The following is a 19,335-nucleotide window of genomic DNA, read 5'->3' as shown; positions in this document are numbered from 1 at the left end:
GTGGAAGGGCACCCCCCAAATACATATAGAGTACCTATGGTATACAGAATAATCAACACTCCAAAAGACAGGAAAGAAACACTACAGGTTAAACTCTACTGCAACAATAACTTTTTAAAGTTCTATAAATAAATATTTCTGAACATTTACTGGTGGCCTACTTAACATGAAGTGATACCTAACACAAATACACATACACACATACACTGAATTCAACAAGGTAGAAAATTCTAGTGATATTCTTTACAACATGATTTCATCTGTAGTTACACATGTCCCTGACAAATTTACATTTAAAATAAATTGTGGGACTAATTGATTTGCTTCATAATAAGTAGAAATATAGAATTAGAAATAAAACTATATATATAAAGTTTATAAACCAACTTTTAACTTTCATAATTTAAAAAAAAAGGTTTAACTTTTAGGAAGTACATTCATTTAAAGACACCTACATATTCAAAATACTATAATTACAATACTTGAATCAATTTTGGCCTCCCCACAAATCAGACTTTTCCTATTATTAATAATAACTGGGAGTTACCTTCTATAGAGCATAATGCAGAACAGATAAAGTGGAATCTGAGTCATAATTTACTAATATCTGAATCTGGTAAGTCTCTTAAGAAAACAGCTTTTAATTTAGTTAACAAAGTATTTAATTCTCAAGTGCTAATGGATAAACCTAACAAATGATTGCTACTTTGTCCCTTTTTTATACTAAAAGGGACAAAGAACATAAGCATCATTGTATTGTTCCTCCTAAATTCAGAAATTAACAGTGTGCACTATCAACTTGTTGTTCTATTGATTTTTTTAAACATATTTGTTAGATGTTACATAAACTTGATTTGTGTTGGATGTTACATAAACCTGAATTTTAGTTAAGATTTCAAGTATAGCTGGCAGTTGTGCATATAAAGCTACACACAGTATTCTGTTGACTTACTGTTTCTGAGTTTTAAAAGAAAATCAAATACACAGCCTCCGAAGTTTTATAAAATCAGCATTTTAAAAACAAACAAAAGAAAACCCACAAGAATCAGTAAGCATTATTGACAAAATACAAAAGTGTGGTAGAAAGAACACTGCACCCAGGTCAAGGGCTTGGATTCTAGTGTCATTGCTGCAACTAAAGGAGTAAGTTGCGTAACATTTTAAACTTCTTCAAAAGGGAGCAGCATATTTATATGTATACATTAGCTCATTAATTTCATTCCCCAGTCTTATGAGTTAGATACTATTTTCTCCATTCAAATAGCTGAGAGAGGCTGAACAATTTGTTCAAGACTGTACAGTACAAAAGTAACAGAGGTAAGATTTGATTCCACGTCTGACTCTTAAGGGGCTTCCCTGATGGCTCAGAGGGTAAAGCGTCTGCCTGCAACGCAGCAGACCCAGGTTCGATCCCTGGGTCGAGAAGATCCCCTGGAGAAGGAAATGGCAACCCACTCCAGTATTCTTGCCTGGAGAATCCCATGGACAGAGAAGCCTGATGGGCTACAGTCCACGAGGTCGCAAAGAGTCGGGACACGACTGAGCGACTTCACTTTCTGACTCTTAAGTCTGCAGAACCTTCTGTTGCTCATCTACACAATACCATTTGATTATCCAGACAACCCCATAAGACAGGGTAATAATATCTCTCTCTCGAACAATTAAAGAAACTGATTTTCCAGATAGTTTAAAGAGCTTACCTGAAGTCATACACAGTCTCATACCAAGTTCTTCTGACTCCATGTCCAAGGCTATTTCTATTACATAACACCAGATCATCACTAAATCCCCTCTGTTGGTGCTATGGATTCATTAGACCAGTCTCAAAGTACTTCCATAAACATACTGAGATATCACATGGTAAAATATTAAAATTCTAAAATGCCTTTCATTTATAGACAGTGAGGCTTAAACTCTCCCCATTCCCCTTTTGAAAACATTCACTTTGATACAGGCTTTTTACCTTTGATAATATTCCATAATATCAAAAAACTCAAGTAATTATGGTTACTAAAAAAGACTAAACATCCAGATTATAACTCTTGCATTTATGGTAACTGGATAATTTATTTCTAAGAAGTATTCCTATATTATTTTTGTAATTGATGAAAAGTATCCTGCAACTGTAGCAAAAACTTATTTCTGAGCTATAGGCTCTAAGATGATTTTATACTAGAGTAGTAATTAAGATACCATAAAATCATTTTGTCTTAAAAAGAAAAAGTCTAGCTACCTTATACAAACAGGTGTCGACTACTTCATTGCAAACTTTCTCAAGGTCATCAGTGACTTCAAGTCTGGATCTTACAAAATCACAGAGCTCTTCATTTCCCATGACATCCCAAATACCATCACATGCAAGAATAATGAACTGATCATCTTCTTCAGATCTTTCGATATCATGGACTTCAGGCTCTGGTGAAACAAGCTGCTCTGTAGGACCTTTTCCATGGACACATTTGTAATCAAAGTCCCCAAGGGCCCTCGACACAGCCAGAGAGCCATTCACACGCTGAATCATTACAGAACCACCTGCATTCTGAATTCGTTCTTTTTCCAGCGGATTACTTGGTTTGTGATCTTGTGTGAAGAAGTAAACTTTCCTGTTCCTACACAGTAACCCTCTTGAGTCTCCACAGTTAATGAAGTAGGTGTGTTGAGGAGAAATGAGGACACCCACAGCTGTTGACCCACTTCTGTCAGCACCGTGTTTCTTCTCCGACATAACTCTCATATGTTCATCAATCTCCAGGAAACCTGTTCTGATTCCATTCTTCACATTTTCCACAGAAGGTGCTCCTGCAGACCCTTTAAAATCCTGGTTATTGGTGATGTGATCTAACAAATGCTCACAGCAGTATTTGGCAACCTGAGAACCAGCATGCCCGTCATACACAGCAAAGAACGACCATGTTTCAAGTCCACTCGGCAAACCGATCACAGCAGTATGTGCATCCTCCATTTCAACTCGCCAGCCTTGCATGCTGCTTAGCCCATATCGCAACCCATTACCCTGCCCCTGGGCATTATGTTTTTCCATCTTTGGTTTGTCTAAAAATGCTCCCATTATGTCTTGATTCTCTAGGTCTGCAAAGGAAGAGAAACAAAAAAGTTAATAACTATCTTATAAACAAACTATCAATATGTATCCAACAACCTTTTTTTTAAGAGTGAAGGAAATAGAAAGAAAGCTTAAATATTTTAGTTGAGTATTCAGGATTTTCCAAAGTTTGGTTCCAAATATCTAGTTTTATTCTTATTACACAAACCCTCTGAAAACAAATAAAAAAAAACAGATCCACTTACAATGATCCAAACTTGCATGCTCCTTCCCTTAAGCCTTTCCTCATGTCAGTGCTCTTAACTGGGATTTCCCACCTTTCCTCCTTCCTTATATAAGTACGTATACCAGTCCTTTATATTCTAGCTCAAATTCTATGTTTTCCATAGGTTTTTCCGTCTTTGATAAGCCGATAAGTTATTAAATTACTGTAAGTCATTCAGCCTCAATTTTCAAGCTGCAAAGCCATTATACACATATAACAAAATTTATCTACTGTAACCTAACCTAGTGGTAATAACACGTATCATTATTATAGCACTTTACAATCACTCGGTATAAACAAAAGGTCTAGGACAGCATTGTGGGCAAGTCTGAAAGTTTGGCTAACCTTTCCCAACAATCAAAAGCGAAAACCCCTGACTTGGAATGGGCTTACAAGGCAGGAAGACAGTGTTCAGGATTTAGGTTGGCCTTTACTTGAGTAATAGCCTAGGAATGTAGAGACTTGGGGTCCAAGTCATCAAATGAGTCACAACTGAATGCAATCTGAAAGAAGGATAGAATGAGATTTAATGAAGATGAAGGGAGATGGGTAGGAGTGGGGAAAGTACCTAGGTAAATTAGGATGAGCTTAGGAAATTGGGAATTTGTGATACTATGATGCTAAGCTCTGAAAAGAAGATGGGAAGAGAAACAGGAAGAAGAAAAACAACTCAGGAACATTTCCCGGCAACCTCTCCCTCCTCCTTTATCCTACTAAAGCCAAACTAATACACAGCAGAGAAGTCTGGCTGATTGGTATGATAAAATGATCTCCTGCCTACTTGTCCACTTCCATTACAGTTCCACTAATGGAAGTTAAATAATGAAAACTAGCCATTATTCCTTTCTTAAGGTGGTATTCATCAAATGGATACACAATATGGCAAGGGTGAGTGTTTTGATGGGACAAAAGATAAAATAGTAATGACATCTTAATAGCAGACATCGTACAAGATGAACTCTAGATCATTCTAAGTTTTGCAAGCGTTACTTCAAATTATTCTCAACAAAACTCTGAGGTAGGTTATAATATTATGTTCAGTTTATATTAGGTTGATGAAAAAGTAATTGTGGTTTCAAACCTTGAATTTTAAATCACTGTAACCAGGCTCAAACACATCTTTATTAATCAAAATAGGAACCATTACAATCAAACATTTTTGCCAACAAGAAATAAGTCTGTGTATTCTTGTAGTGCAAAAATCCATGCTTGGGGGCTTCCCTGGTGGCTCAGCGGTAAAGAATCTACCTGCCAATGCAGGAGACATGAGTTCAATCCCTGCTCCGGTAAGATCCCACACGCCTCAGAGCGACTAAGCCACAACTACTGAGCTTGTGCTCTAGAGCCCAGGAACTGCAACTACTTAGCCCATGTGACCCAACTACTGACGCCTGTGCATCCTAGAGCCTGTGCTCCACAACAAGAGAAGCCCCCACAATGAGAAGCCCCCACATGGCAACTAGAAAGTAGCCCTTGCTCTCGGCAACTGGAGAAAAGCCCACACATCAATGAAAACCCAGCATGGTCAAAAATAAATTAATAAATAATAACGAAAAATCCATGCTTGGGGATTCAATCAACTCTCGGAAAGCATTTTCTGCCTCCTGCTGATTGTGGAAGCTATTTTCCCTGCAAAAAGTTGTCAAGATGCTTGAAGAAGTGGTGGTTGGTGAGAGGTCAACTGAATGTGGCGGATGAGGCCCAATTTATTCAACTTCTGAAGTACTGGTTGTGCAACGTGCAGTCAGGCATTGTGAAGACTGGGCCCTTTCTGTTGACCACTGCCAGCCAGCTGCAGGCACTGCAGTTTTCGGTGCATCTCATAAAGCTGCTGAGCACACTTCTCAGATGTACTGGTTTTACTGGCACTCAGAAAGCTGTAGTGGATCAGATGGGCAGCAGACCACCCAACAGTGACTATGACTTTTTTTGGGTGCAAGTTTGGCTTTGGGAAGTGCTTTGGAGCTGCTTCTCGGTCCAACCACTGAGCTGGTCATCACTGGTTGCATATAAAATCCTTTTCGTTGTGTGTCACAATCCAGTGGAGAAATGGTTCACTGTTGTTGCATAGAATAAGAGAAGACAGCACTTCAAAATGATGATTGTTCTTTTGGTTTTCAGTCAGTTCATGAGGTACTCACTTATTGAAGCTTTTTCACTGTTCCAATTTCAAATGCTGAATGACTATAGAATGGTCACTGTTGGGTTCTTGAGCAACTTATCATGTGTTTTAAGAGGATCAGCTTTGACAATGTCTCTCAATTGGTCACTGTCAACTTCCAGTGGCTGGCCAATACCATCCTCATCTTTAAGGTTCTTGTCTCCTTTGCAAAGCTTCTTGAACAACCATTGTACGTTTTGTCAGCAGCTCCTGAACCAAATGAGTTGTTGTGAGCTGTCTCCACTGGTTTATGACCCATTTGAACTCAAATTAAAAAATTGCTTGAATTTGCTTTTTGTCTAACATCATTTCTATAGTCAAAAATAAACAGCAAGTAATAAGTCATTAGCAAAAAAACAAAGTGAGAAATGCGCATTAAAACGATGTGTAACATAACTACATTTATTTAAGAATGTATTCCAATATCCAATGGCAAAGTTCAACAATGCAAAATTGCACTTTCTTTTGCACCAACCTAATAGATGAACTTTATTGAGACTAAAAAACTTGGCCAACATCACTTATCAGAAAAATTTAGGGGAATTAGGACTCAAATTCAAGTATGCCTCACTCTAAGGCACCATTTACTAAGGCAATGGTCTCAGTCATGGTTGTACAAAAGAACTTATCTGTAGACCTTTAGAAAAAATCAAAATTAAAAAAAAATAGAATTTCCACAGTAGGATTGCAACCTAGGCATCTGTGTACCGCTGGTAAAAATTAGAGAGATGGAAAGTCTAGATAGGAAGATAGAAGATGATAGAGCTGTGGTGAGGTTAAGTCATCTGCTGAAGGTCAACAGCAAGTTGCCTCATCTCTGTACCTCAATTTTTTTTAGCAAGGCTAAAGGGGAGGTAGGAGGGGTTACAGCCAGCCGTCAATATCTTTGGGTTTCACATCCGTGAATATGGAGGGCTCACCATATTCACTGCACTACCCTTATAGAAAGGACTTGAGCATCCACACATTTGGTATCCACGAGGGCTCCTGGAATCACTCCCTGTGGATAATGTTGGACAACCGTATACTTAAGACACTCGTATCACTAACCTAGCATTCTTTCTTTATCTGTAAAGTGGGCATATTAACACTTACCTCTGAATGTTGCTGCAAAAGTTTAAATGAGGTAATGGGTGCAAAGCAGTTACATTGAGTACAGCAAAAATGAGGAACTCTGCAAATGGAAACTATTTAATTATTACTACATTCTCACATACACAGCCAATCTAGATTCTGTTATTACCTAATAGGGACTTTACACTTTTATAGAAAAGTCCAGCAGTTATTTTCTAAATATACACATGAAGCTACCAAACAAATAATTCTTTGAAACTTTTGAAAAAATATATATTAGGAATGTAAAAATGTAACAAACCAAGTCAATCATATGATAAAATTTTAGGTCCAGCTCTACTGTAAATGCAAAAAATGCAAATTAATAATTATTATTAAACAATAATAATTATTAACAAATTAATAATTTTGTGTCTGGAGTTTCACATACTGAAAAAAAGCCATTTAGAAATCTTACCTCCTTGAATTCTGAATAATTTGCAGAAGCCTGGTGAAGCAGTTATATAAAAATAATACTTATCAGAAATTATATATAAGTAAGTACCTTCATAACTGTCATAGTACTTTGTATTGAAATGTTCAGACTGGCTAATAATGCTAGTGTTGTGACGCAACCTAGCATGTGCTCAGAGTTGACTAAATAAAATTAGTAGGCTAAAATGTAGGCTTTAAAAAACATAAAAGGCAGATAGGCATGGAAGATAGTCACCAAAGAGAGCAGAAGCTTCTTTCAGTGTCATTTTTTCCTATGCCTACTCTATATAATTTGTTTTCTAAATTTCTAAATTACCAAGGGTAAATGACCAAAAAAAGAGGAGAGAAGAGGTAAAGAAGAAGAGAAAATAAAGGGAGAAAAGCAAGAAATCTCAACTTTTAACTTTTATTTTTGGGACTAACAGCAAACAATAGTGCACTAATTGCAGTTTCTGGCAATGCCAATCTCAAATACTCAAGCTAAATAAAATATATTAATAAGCAAAGAACAATAAGATGTATTTTTAAAGATTCAGAAGTTAAAGGTGGGAATGGGCAGGAGGGGAGGGTGGTGAACTCAGTATGCATTAGCTCCAAACTGGAAAACACCCATCAATTTATGAGATGACACTGAATGAGTAAAACAATTGCAGGCTGTCAACCAAAGCAAAAAGAAACAAACCACTCTGAAAGTAGGTCCACGGAAACGAAAAACAATTAGTGAACTAACATTTTCAATAGAGACAATGAATAGCTAGATACCACAGTTAAACAATAAACAGAAAACCAATAAATGAGATCACTTCAAGGAATTCTTTTAGAACTCAGAAGTTCTTTCCTCATCTTGATTCCAAACATACAAACCCACCCATGTACGTACCCATCCTCCCTCAGACCTTTCTCTTATATTAGCATACTCCATCCTCTCACTTAAGCTAAATCCTTCTATTATAGTGTTAGAGGCTAGGCTTCAAAGGAATCTTATACAACTTATATGTCTTCCCAGGAACCCAACACTATTATTCTCTTTTGACTCCTTTTATTCCTTTATGTTCAGCCTCTCCCTTCCTACTGCAGTACAACTTTTACAGACATTCAAATGTTACCCATTAAAAGTTAAGTATTTAGGTGACTCACTCCCTTTTGCTACCTCCTGCTTCTTTCTCTACGGTTGAGACTCTTTTTAAAAGTGTTGAAGCTCCAAACTGTTGTCTGGCCTTCCATCAAAACAAGTTCCTCCAAACTTAATCCAGTGGACATCTGGCTGGCTGATCACAGCAGTGATCAACACAATACTCCCTCTTTAAACACTGTTCCCACTGGCTTTTCAAGATGCTACCCACTCCGAGCTTTCCTCCTACTCCTAGCTCTTCCATCCATGTCTCCTTTGCAGGACCATCTTCATCTCTCAAGCTGTTAAACATAAGCATTCAAGGCTTAGATCTAGGTTCTCTTCTCACTCTATGCTGGCTCCCGAGATGCCTTTATGCATCTTTTTTTTTTTTTTTCTTTCACAGCTTTTGCCAGTGAATGTCACCATCATTCATCAAAATGAATAGAAACCAAGGACATATCTTTAATATCTCTTTCTACTTCATCTCCCATCAGTCCATCATCAAGTTCCATGGATTGTACTACTTATATTATTTTAAATATATGTTAGATATTTTACAAAGACTTTCAAATCTGCCCAGTGTTTTCTCTAACACTGTAGTCTTCAAGCTATCATTACCTCTCAATGCGTTATTCTTCGAGGTAGTGTGTGCTCAGTTGCGTCTGACTCTTTGTGATCCCATGGATTGTAGCCCGCCAGGCTCCACTGTCCATGGAATTTTCCAGGCAAGAATACTGTAGTGGGTTGCCATTTCCTTCTCCAAGGGATCTTCCCAATCCAGGGACTGAACCTGGGTCTCCTGCCCTGCAGGCAGATTCTTTACCATCTTCAGTTCAGTTGCTCAGTCGTGTCTGACTCCAGGCCTCTCTGTCCATCACCAACTCCAGGAGTTCACTCAGACTCACATCCATCGAGTCAGTGATGCCATCCAGCCATCTCATCCTCTGCGTCCCTTTCTCCTCCTGCCTCCAAACCCTCCCAGCATCAGAGTCTTTTCCAATGAGTCAACTCTTCGCAAGAAGTGGCCAAAGTACTGGAGTTTCAGCTTTAGCATCATTCCTTCCAAGGAAATCCCAGGGCTGATCTCCTTCAGAATGGACTGGTTGGATCTCCTTGCAGTCCAAGGGACTCTCAAGAGTCTTCTCCAACACCACAGTTCAAAAGCATCAGTTCTTTGGTGCACAACCTTCTTTATAGTTCTACTCTCACATCCATACATGACTACTGGAAAAACCATAGCTTTGACTAGATGGACCTTTGTTGGCAAAGTAATGTCTCTGCTTTTTAATGTGCTGTCTAGGTTGGTCATAGCTTTTTTTCCACGGAGCAAGAGTCTTTTAATTTCATGGCTGCAGTCACCATCTGCAATGATTTTGAAGCCCCCCAAAATAAAGTCTATTGCTGTTTCCATTGTTTCCCCATCTATTTGCCATGAGGTGATGGGACCAGATGCCATGATCTTAGTTTTCTGAATGTTGAGCTTTAAGCCAACTTTTTCACTCTCCTCTTTCACTTTCATCAAGAGGCTTTTTAGTTCCTCTTCACTTTCTTTACCATCTGAGCCACCACAAAAGTCCAACATAGTGTTATAAGTCAACTGTATTTTAAACAAAACAATAGAAAATAAGACAAAATACCCCAAAACAAAAAAACAAGCTCATAAAAAAATATCATATTTGTGGTCACTAGGAGTGGTAAGAAAGGGAATTGGATGAAGGCAGTTGAACGATACAATCTTAACAGTTACAAGATAAATAAGTACTAGAGATGTAAGGTACAACATGATTAATATAATGAATGCTGCTGTGTGTTTTATGCATATATATATATATATATATATATGTTGTTAAGATAGTAAATCCTAAAAGTTCTTATCACAAAAAAAATTTTTTTTTTGAATGTAGCAAGGAGATCCAGCCAGTCCATCCTAAAGGAAATCAATCCTGAATCTTCATTGGAAGGACTGATGCTGAAGCTGCAACTCCAGTCAATACTTTGGCCACCTGATGCAAAGAACTGAGTCATTTGAAAAGTCCCTGATGCTTGGAAAGATTGAAGGCGGGAGGAGAAGGGGGACGAAAGAGGGTGAGATGGTTGGATGGTATCATTGACTCAATGGACGTGAGTTTGAGTAAACTCCGGGAGTTGGGGATGGACAGGGAGGCCTCGCCTGCTACAGTTCATGGGGTTGCAGAGTCAGCTATGACTGAGCAACTGAGCTGAACTGAGATGACAGATGTTCAGCTAAACACGATCACTGTGGTAATCATTTCATGATGTATGTAGGTCAAATCATTATGGTGTACACCTTAAACTTACATGGTACTGTATGTCAATTATATATGAATAAGAGTGGAAGAAAAAGATATTACAAGTTTCACCATATCATTCTGTATTAAAAGTTATTCAATGACTATCCTCTCTTTAGGGGGGGATAATGAACTGCTTACTATGGCTCACATGAAATCCCTGAGTTGTCAGGAGCTCATCAACCTTTTCCAGACTTACCTTGCTTCATAATCCTCCCCACTCCATAACCACTCCACCCCAACAACATTCTCTACTCCAACCAGATGGCTTTCTTCAAGTACCTGGCACTTCTCACCGGTTCCTTCCTCCAAAATAACAAATAAATGCCACTCCCTCTACTTAAAAAGCCAATCCTTCCCTCTTACTCATTCTTAGATCTTAACTCAAGTATTAGGTCTTCAGGAAAGACTCCTTCAAATACCCTGGATCAGCTCCTTCAGCATGGAACACACAGCAGACCTTCAACAAACACAGTAAAAGAACTCCAAAGAAAAAGCAGATGCAAATAATAAAAGTTTGCTAATAGAAACAGTACACCCACGGAATAAATATAAACATAAAAAGTAAGGCTTTCTGATGGAAAAAATAGAGAGGCTACCTACTGTTTTGTTGTATTAAAGTCAAATAATATGGTATCATTTGTTTCTTTTTCTCTTTAGTCCCCAGGGTGAGGTGTGTAGGGGGATGTTAGTAAAGCTATATAGCTTTTGTTTTTCAATGTATAACCCAATAAATGCTTGAGTTTAATGTTTCAAGTGCGGTTGAATATAATATATAGTTTTGGTTTAAGCATATAGGATTTTTGATAAGTTTTCTGTCATTATCTGGCATAACAATAATTATAGCACATAAATAGGTGTAAATTATCATTTTAGACAATACATTCACAAATTAAAAAAGATGCTCATCTTATTCCTATGCTTGCCTTTGTCTGATATTAAAATTTCAACCTTTGACTTCTTTTTTGTTTTATTTACTTAGTATATTTTGCTTACTACAAAGTTCTACATACTGGGACATATCCAATGAGTTTCTTGTTTGATTAATCTCCTGATAGCACTAACCTACCTTTAAACAGATTTTATAGGAATGGTACATGTATAATACCCCTTTTCAGTGCTGGTATATTTGATAATATTTTTCAATTATCTTGAATTACTGTGATATTGAATGGTTTGCCTTGGAAATGAACAAAGATCATTCTGTCATTTTTGAGACTGCATCCAAGTACTGCACTTTGGACTCTTTTGTTGACCATGATGGTTACTCCACTTCTGAGGAATTTCCGCCTGCAGTAGTAGATATAATGGTCATCTGAGTTAAATTCACCCATTCCAGTCCATCGTAGTTCGCTGACTCCTAGAATGTCGACGTTCACTCTTGCCATCTCCTGTTTGACCACTTCCAATTTGCCTTGATTCATGGACCTGACATTCCAGGTTCCTATGCAGTATTGCTCTTTACAGCATTGGACCTTGCTTCTATCACCAGTCACATCCACAGCTGGGTATTGTTTTTGCTTTGGCTCCATCCCTTCATTCTTTCTGGAGTTATTTCTCCACTGATCTCCAGTAGCATACTGCGCACTCACTGGCCTCGGGAGTTCCTCTTTCAGTATCCTATCATTTTGCCTTTTCATACTGTTCATGGGGTTCACAAGGCAAGAATACTTAAGTGGTTTGCCATTCCCTTCTCCAGTGGACCACACTGTGTCAGACCTCTCCACCATGACCCACCCATCTTGGGTTGCCCCGTGGGCGTGGCTTAGTTTCATTGAGTTAGACAAGGCTGTGGTCCTAGTGTGATTAGACTGACTAGCTTTCTGTGAGTATGCTTTCAGTGTGTCTGCCTTCTGATGCCCTCTTGCAACACCTACCATCTTACATTCAATATCACAGTAATCCAAGTCTATGCCCCAACCAGTAACGCTGAAGCAGCTGAATCTGAATGGTTCTATGAAGACCTACAAGACCTTTTAGAACTAACACCCAAAAAAGATGTCCTTTTCATTATAGGGGCTGCGGCTGCTGCTGCTAAGTCGTTTCAGTCGTGTCTGACTCTGCGCGACCCCATAGATGGCAGCCTGCCAGGCTCCCTCGTCCCTGGGATTCTCCAGGCAAGAATACTAGAGTGGGTTGCCATTTCCTTCTCCAATGCATGAAAGTGAAAAGTGAAAGTGAAGTCGTTCAGTCGTGTCCAACTCTTAGCGACCCCATGGACTCCAGCCCACCAGGCTCCTCCATCCATGGGATTTTCCAGGCAAGAGTACTGGAGTGGGGTGCCATTGCCCTCTCCTCATTATAGAGGACTGGAATGCAAAAGTAGGAAGTCAAGAAACACCTGGAGTAACAGGCAAATTTGGCCTTGGAATGCGGAATGAAGCAGGGCAAAGACTAATAGAGTTTGCCAAGGAAATGCACTGGTCATAACAAACACCCTCTTCCAACAACACAAGAGAAGACTCTACACGGGGACATCACCAGATGGTCAACACCGAAATCAGATTGATTATATTCTTTGCAGCCAAAGATGGAGAAGCTCTATACAGTCAACAAAAACAAGACTAGGAGCGGACTGTGGCTCAGATCATGAACTACTTACTACCAAATTCAGACCTAAATTGAAGAAAGTAGGGAAAACCACTAGACCATTCAGGTATGACCTAAATCAAATCCCTTATGATTATACAGTGGAAGTGAGAAATAGATTTAAGGGCCTAGATCTGATAGATAGAGGGCCTGATGAACTATGGAATGAGGTTCGTAACGTTGTACAGGAGACAGGGATCAAGACCATCCCTATAAAAAAGAAATGCAAAAAAGTAAAATGGCTGTCTGGGGAGGCCTTACAAATAGCTGTGAAAAGAAGAGAAGTGAAAGGCAAGGGAGAAAAGGAAAGATATAAGCATCTGAATGCAGAGTTCCAAAGAATAGCAAGAAGAGATAAGAAAGCCTTCTTCAGTGATCAATACAAAGAAATAGAGGAAAAGAACAGAATGGGAAAGACTAGAGATCTCCTCAAGAAAATTAGAGATACCAAGGGAACATTTCATGCAAAGATGGGCTCAATAAAGGACAGAAATGGTATGGACCTAACAGAAGCAGAAGATAATAAGAAGAGGTGGCAAGAATACACAGAAGAACTGTACAAAAAAGATCTTCACGACCCAGATAATCACAATGGTGTGGTCACTCATCTAGAACCAAACATCCTGGAATGTGAAGTCAAGTGGGCCTTAGAAAGCATCACTACGAACAAAGCTAGTGGAGGTGATGGAATTCCAGTTGAGCTATTTCAAATCCTGAAAGATGATGCTGTGAAAGTGCTGCACTCAATATGCCAGCAAATTTGGAAAACTCAGCAGTGGCCACAGGACTGGAAAAGGTCAGTTTTCATTCCAATCCCAAAGAAAGGCAATGCCAAAGAATGTTCAAACTACTGCACAATTGCACTCATCTCACACACTAGTAAAGTAATGCTCAAAATTCTCCAAGCCAGGCTTCAGCAATACGTGAACTGTGAACTTCCTAATGTTCAAGCTGGTTTTAGAAAAGGCAGGCGAACCAGAGATCAAATTGCCAACATCCGCTGGATCATGGAAACAGCAAAAGAGTTCCAGAAAAACATCTATTTCTGCTTTATTGACTATGCCAAAGCCTTTGACTGTGTGGATAACAATAAACTGTGGAAAATTCTGAAAGAGATGGGAATACCAGACCACCTGACCTGCCTCTTGAGAAACCGATATGCAGGTCAGGAGGCAAGAGTTAGAACTTGACATGGAACAGACTGGTTCCAAATAGGAAAAGGAGTACGTCAAGGCTGTATATTGTCACCCTGCTTATTTAACTTATTTACAGAGTACATCATGAGAAACGCTGGGCTGGATGAAGCACAGGCTGGAAATCAAGATTGCCGGGAGAAATATCAATAACCTCAGATATGCAGATGACACCACCCTTATGGCAGAAAATGAAGAGGAGCTAAAAAGCCTCTTGATGAAAGTGAAAGAGGAAAGCGAAAAAGTTGGCTTAAAGCTCAACATTCAGAAAACAAAGATCATGGCACCTGGTCGCATCACTTCTAGGGAAACAGATGGGGAAACAGTGTCAGACTTTATTTTTTGGGGCTCCAAAATCACTGCAGATGTTGACTGCAGCCATGAAATTAAAAGACGCTTACTCCTTGGAAAAAAAGTTATGACCAACCTAGACAGCATATTCAAAAGCAGAGACATTACTTTACCGACTAAGGTCTGTCTAGGCAAGGCTATGGTTTTTCCAGTGGTCACATATGGATGTGAGAGTTGGACTGTGAAAAAGGCTGAGCGCCGAAGAACTGATGTGTTTGAACTGTGGTGTTGGAGAAGACTCTTGAGAGTCCCTTGGACTGCAAGAAGATCCAACCAGTCCATTCTGAAGGAGATCAGCCCTGGGGTTTCTTTGGAAGGAATGATGCTAAACCTGAAACTCCAGTACTTTGGCCACCCCATGCTAAGAGTTGACTCACTGGAAAAGACTCTGATGCTGGGAGGGATGAGGGGCAGGAGGAAAAGGGGATGACAGAAGATGTGATGGCTGGATGGTATCACTGACTAGATGGATGTGAGTCTCTGTGAACTCCTGGAGTTGGTGATGGACAGGGAGGCCTGGCATGCTGTGATTCATGGGGTCGCAAAGAGTTGGACATGGCTGAGTGACTGAGCTGAACTGAACTTCATTATCTTCATAATAAATGCTAACTTTTCAGGGTCTAGATTTCTTTATCCTCAGCATTTACAGGTATTACTTCATTATTGCCTATCATCTGACATTGAAAAGAAGTTTGAGGCCAGCCGCATTTATTTTTGTTTTTATTTTTGGCATGTTTTGTCTAAATTTTCATTTTCGTTTTTAAAAAATATTTTAACTTTATTGGAGTATAGTTGATTTATGGCTTGCATTTGATCCCTGGGTCAGGAAGATCACTGGAGAAGGGAATGGCCACCCACTCCAATATTCTTGCCTGGAGAACTGCATGGACAGAGTAGCCTGCTGGGCTATAGTCCACAAGGTCACAAAGAGTCAGTCATGACTGAGTGACTAAGACAAACACACACACACAGAATTGATTTACAATGTTGTGGTAGCTTCAGGTGTACAGCAAGGTGAATCAGTTAAACATAATACATACATACATTCATTCTTTTTCAGATTCTTGTCTCATACGGGTTATCACAGAATACTGAGTAGAGTTTACAATAGGTCCTTGCTGGCTATCTCTCTTACATGTAGCCGCGTGTGTGCACTGAATCTACTGAAGTGCCTAGAGCCTATGCCCTGCAATGAAAAGCCACTGCAATGCCAAGTCCACGCCCTGCACCTAGAGAGCAGCCTCTGCTCTGCAACTAGAGAAAAGGCTGCACACAGCAATGAAAGCCCCAGTACAACCAAATACCAGTAATTGAATAAAAATAGATGCAAATATTTTAAAAAGGAAAAAGAACAAATTACATGGACAATGAAATTCATGAAATAATGCAAGTGGCCAATAAATATATGGAGCAATGATAAATCTATCTAGCCATTAAAAATAAATTTGCTTTTCACACATTGCTTTAATAAAGATCAAAAATTCATAACTATTGGCAAAGGAGAAAAATATATACTTCTCATAGGTAGGAGAGCAAACTGGTACTTTTTTGAAAGACATGCACCATACACATTAATTTTACATGATGACTTCCATTAAAATCATTTTGTATATTCATCCTTTGAAGTGCTCCTGTGTTCCAGTTGTGTTTTTAAATACATTACTATAAAACAGAAAATTAAGAAGACCAAGCCACCTGCTAAAGGCAAATTCTTACAATACAAAACACCTGAGGAAGCTGAAACTGAGAGTCTCCCAGGCTCAAGTAACAGAGATGCACAGAAGGCTACATCCCATAAGGACAGTAACAGAAACTACAAATGCCCCCGTGCAAGGCTGGGGCAGAAACCAGGCTCACTGAAACAAATGCCTGCAGTGGAGGGGCTCCTTGCCTATAAAAGGAGCAGGGGAAAGCTACTTAGTAACCATTGCATGGAAATTTAGTTTAAATGTAGTTACATGCTCCTTCAACAGAAGAATAGACCTTCTTTTGGTTTGTATTTCTTGGAGAGATAAGCCTGATCGTGATGTTATCAAGAATCAGGGGACCCAACCCTCTAATGTAAGACAGGGTTTCAGGCTGGAACATGCAAAACACACTAGATAAGGATGAAAAGAAAGAAAACAAACAAACAAATCCCACTTAATATGAAACCAAAACACACCAGGACAACTAAACTAAGATGGACAGCCAACAAACACCAACAATTGTAGGAATTCAACCTAGAAGAAAAAGTAGCAATCAGAAAATAACTTAAAATGTGCATGTTTAGTATCCTTCCAAAGCTAAAATACAAACAAAAACAATAGACATGAAGAGGGAAAAAAGGTAAAAAAACAGCCAGAAACCAAACCAGAATAGGCGGCAGTTGAGTGCGAGCAAGCAAGAACCTGAACATGATAAAGTATTCACTGAGAAATAAAAACAACCAAGGTCACATAAATTGGCTGAGCAAAGTCAACGCGTAATTAGTAAATTGGAAAATGTACCTAGGAATTGCCTAGAAAATAACACAGAAATTAAGAAGAATTAGGAAAAAGCAGTATGTGAAGATATAAAGGCTAATAAATTTTCTAGAACTGAAGAAAGATGAGTCATCAGATCAATAATTTATTTAAAAGAATGCTACAGATAACACAACATACACACACCTAGGCATATCATGGGAATGTGTTCAGAATATCAAGTATGGTAAAACAGCAAATACTAACATCTACACCATACTTGAAATATGCAGGGCTCTAAATGCTTTCTATTAACGTAATCATGAGTCTCTATGATAGATACTACTTCATTACCTCTGTTGAGAACTTGCCCAAGGTCACCGAGTAAACAGTGGTGACAGGATATGGAAAAGGAATATTTTTTAAAATTACCAGAGGAAAACGTTTCATACAAAGGCATAACAATTAGGTAGAGACCAGACTTTCACAGTTCCAAGTCTGCCAAGTTTCATAATACAATGAAATAATATCTTGAGGGTGCTGATAGGAAGGGGGGAAAAACTATTAATCAAGAATTTTTATTTGAAAAAAAAAAAAAAAACCGTGTAAAATATACTTTCATACAAAAACTAAGGACATTTACAAGCCATACTCCGTTGCTAAAAAAATTACTAAAGGATACACTTCAGCAAGAAGAAAGGCAAATCCTTTAAATACAAGGAACAGTAAGTACAAAATCTGGTAAAATACACCCCATAGATTGTAGCTTGCCAGGCTTCTCTGCCCCTGGAATTCTCCAGGCCAGAATTCTGGAGTGGGTAGCCGTTCCCTTCTCCAGGGGATTGTCCCAACTCAGGGATCAAACCCAGGTCTCCCGCATTGCAGGTGAATTCTTTACAGTCCGAGCCACCAAGGAAGCCCTATAAATAAGGAAATGAAATTTATGCTACAAAAGGGGAAATAAAACTGTAGTCAATTATATACATGATGGAGTGAATGTTTGGTGTTTTATCAAATATAAGCTCATAAAAAAGTCAAACATACAAGGAAACAAATTGTCATGAATAGGAATTAACATAACATATATAACTCCCTTAGTGTTGTAGGAAAATGGGGTGTGAGAGGATAGTCATATTCTAGGTCTCGAGTGAGTCCACGGGACAGGCCGCCAAGCGAAGGGTCCTTGCCTTCTCACTGTAAAGAATTCAAGAATGAGCCTGAAGTTAGGTTTATTTAGAAAGATATACACTCCACACACAGAGTACGGGCTGTCCCTGAGGGTGAGAGAGGCAGCCCCAAGGCATGGGGTCCTCTAAGAAAGTGAGAGTTGCTCTGGGAGATACACATTCCACAGACAGAATGTGGTCAGTCTGAAAAGGTGAGAACTGCCTGCCTCGAGGTGTGGGGATGGCCACTTTTTACCGGCTGGGTAATTTCATCGGCTAAGAAGTGGAAGGAATATTCTAACTATCTTTGAGAAGAGGCAGATATTTCTAGGAACTGGGGTACTATCCACCGTTTGGCTTTTAAGGTCACCCTCAGAACTACCACTGTGCCTGGGGTGTGTCATTTAGCACATGCTAATGTATTACAACGAGTGTATAATGAGGCTCGAGGTCTCTCGAAGTTGAACCTTCTACCTACCCTCTTGGGCCTACCAGGTTCCAACCAATGTTTGTGGTGTCCGGTTCTTCAGGGTTCCGTCATTCTTTTAATGGTTGTGCCCCACCCACTTCCTTCCTGTCTCGTAAGGACTTCACATATTAATAATAGAATTAGTGAATTTAAGATACAAAATAACTATATATGAAATGTTTAATAAGATTTTTAAAAAACAGAAAGTGAAAAATAAGAAATTTAAAAATTACCAAACAAATTGGTAAAGAATTAAATGCCACTGTTAGAAGTTATGAAGATTGTTTTTTAATCTGTTGGGTATGTAAATTTGGTGCAGCCATTATGGAAAACAGTATGAAGGTTCCTCAAAAAACTCAAAATAAGAGCTGCCATATGATCTAGCAGTATCAGTCTTAGGCATATGCTCAGACAAAACTATAATCTGAAAAGATACATGCACCCCTATGTTCACGAAAGTAAAAGTGTTAGTCACTCAGTCGTGTCCAACTCTTTGCAACCCCATGGACTATAGCCTGCCAGGCTTCTCTGTCCATGGAACTCTCCAGGCAAGAATATTGGAGTGGGTTGCCATTTCCTTCTCCAGGGGGGTCTTCCAGATCCAGACAACAAACCTGGGTCTCCTGCATTGCAGGCAGACTCTTTACCATCTGAGCCACCAGGGA

At 39.1% G+C, this 19,335-nt stretch overlaps 1 protein-coding gene across 6 annotated transcripts in view; it reads right to left on the bottom strand.

Annotated features, from left to right (window-relative positions):
- Window positions 1–19,335, bottom strand: part of PPM1A (protein phosphatase, Mg2+/Mn2+ dependent 1A) — a 52,481-nt gene that overhangs the window by 14,054 nt on the left and 19,092 nt on the right. For 4 of the 6 annotated variants that reach the window (XM_042253066.2, XM_060418127.1, XM_027971910.3 and 1 more), the window contains exon 2: window positions 2,234–3,087. In XM_042253066.2, coding sequence (XP_042109000.2) covers window positions 2,234–3,087 — 854 coding nt within the window. Of the gene's footprint in view, window positions 1–2,233; window positions 3,088–5,467 lie in introns of all 6 variants that reach the window. The other 2 variants (XM_060418130.1, XM_060418129.1) reach the window with 2 other exon arrangements.

Source organism: Ovis aries, chromosome 7, assembly GCF_016772045.2.
Source record: "Ovis aries strain OAR_USU_Benz2616 breed Rambouillet chromosome 7, ARS-UI_Ramb_v3.0, whole genome shotgun sequence".
NCBI lineage: Eukaryota > Metazoa > Chordata > Mammalia > Artiodactyla > Bovidae > Ovis > Ovis aries.
This window is presented reverse-complemented; position numbering and strand designations above follow the sequence as displayed.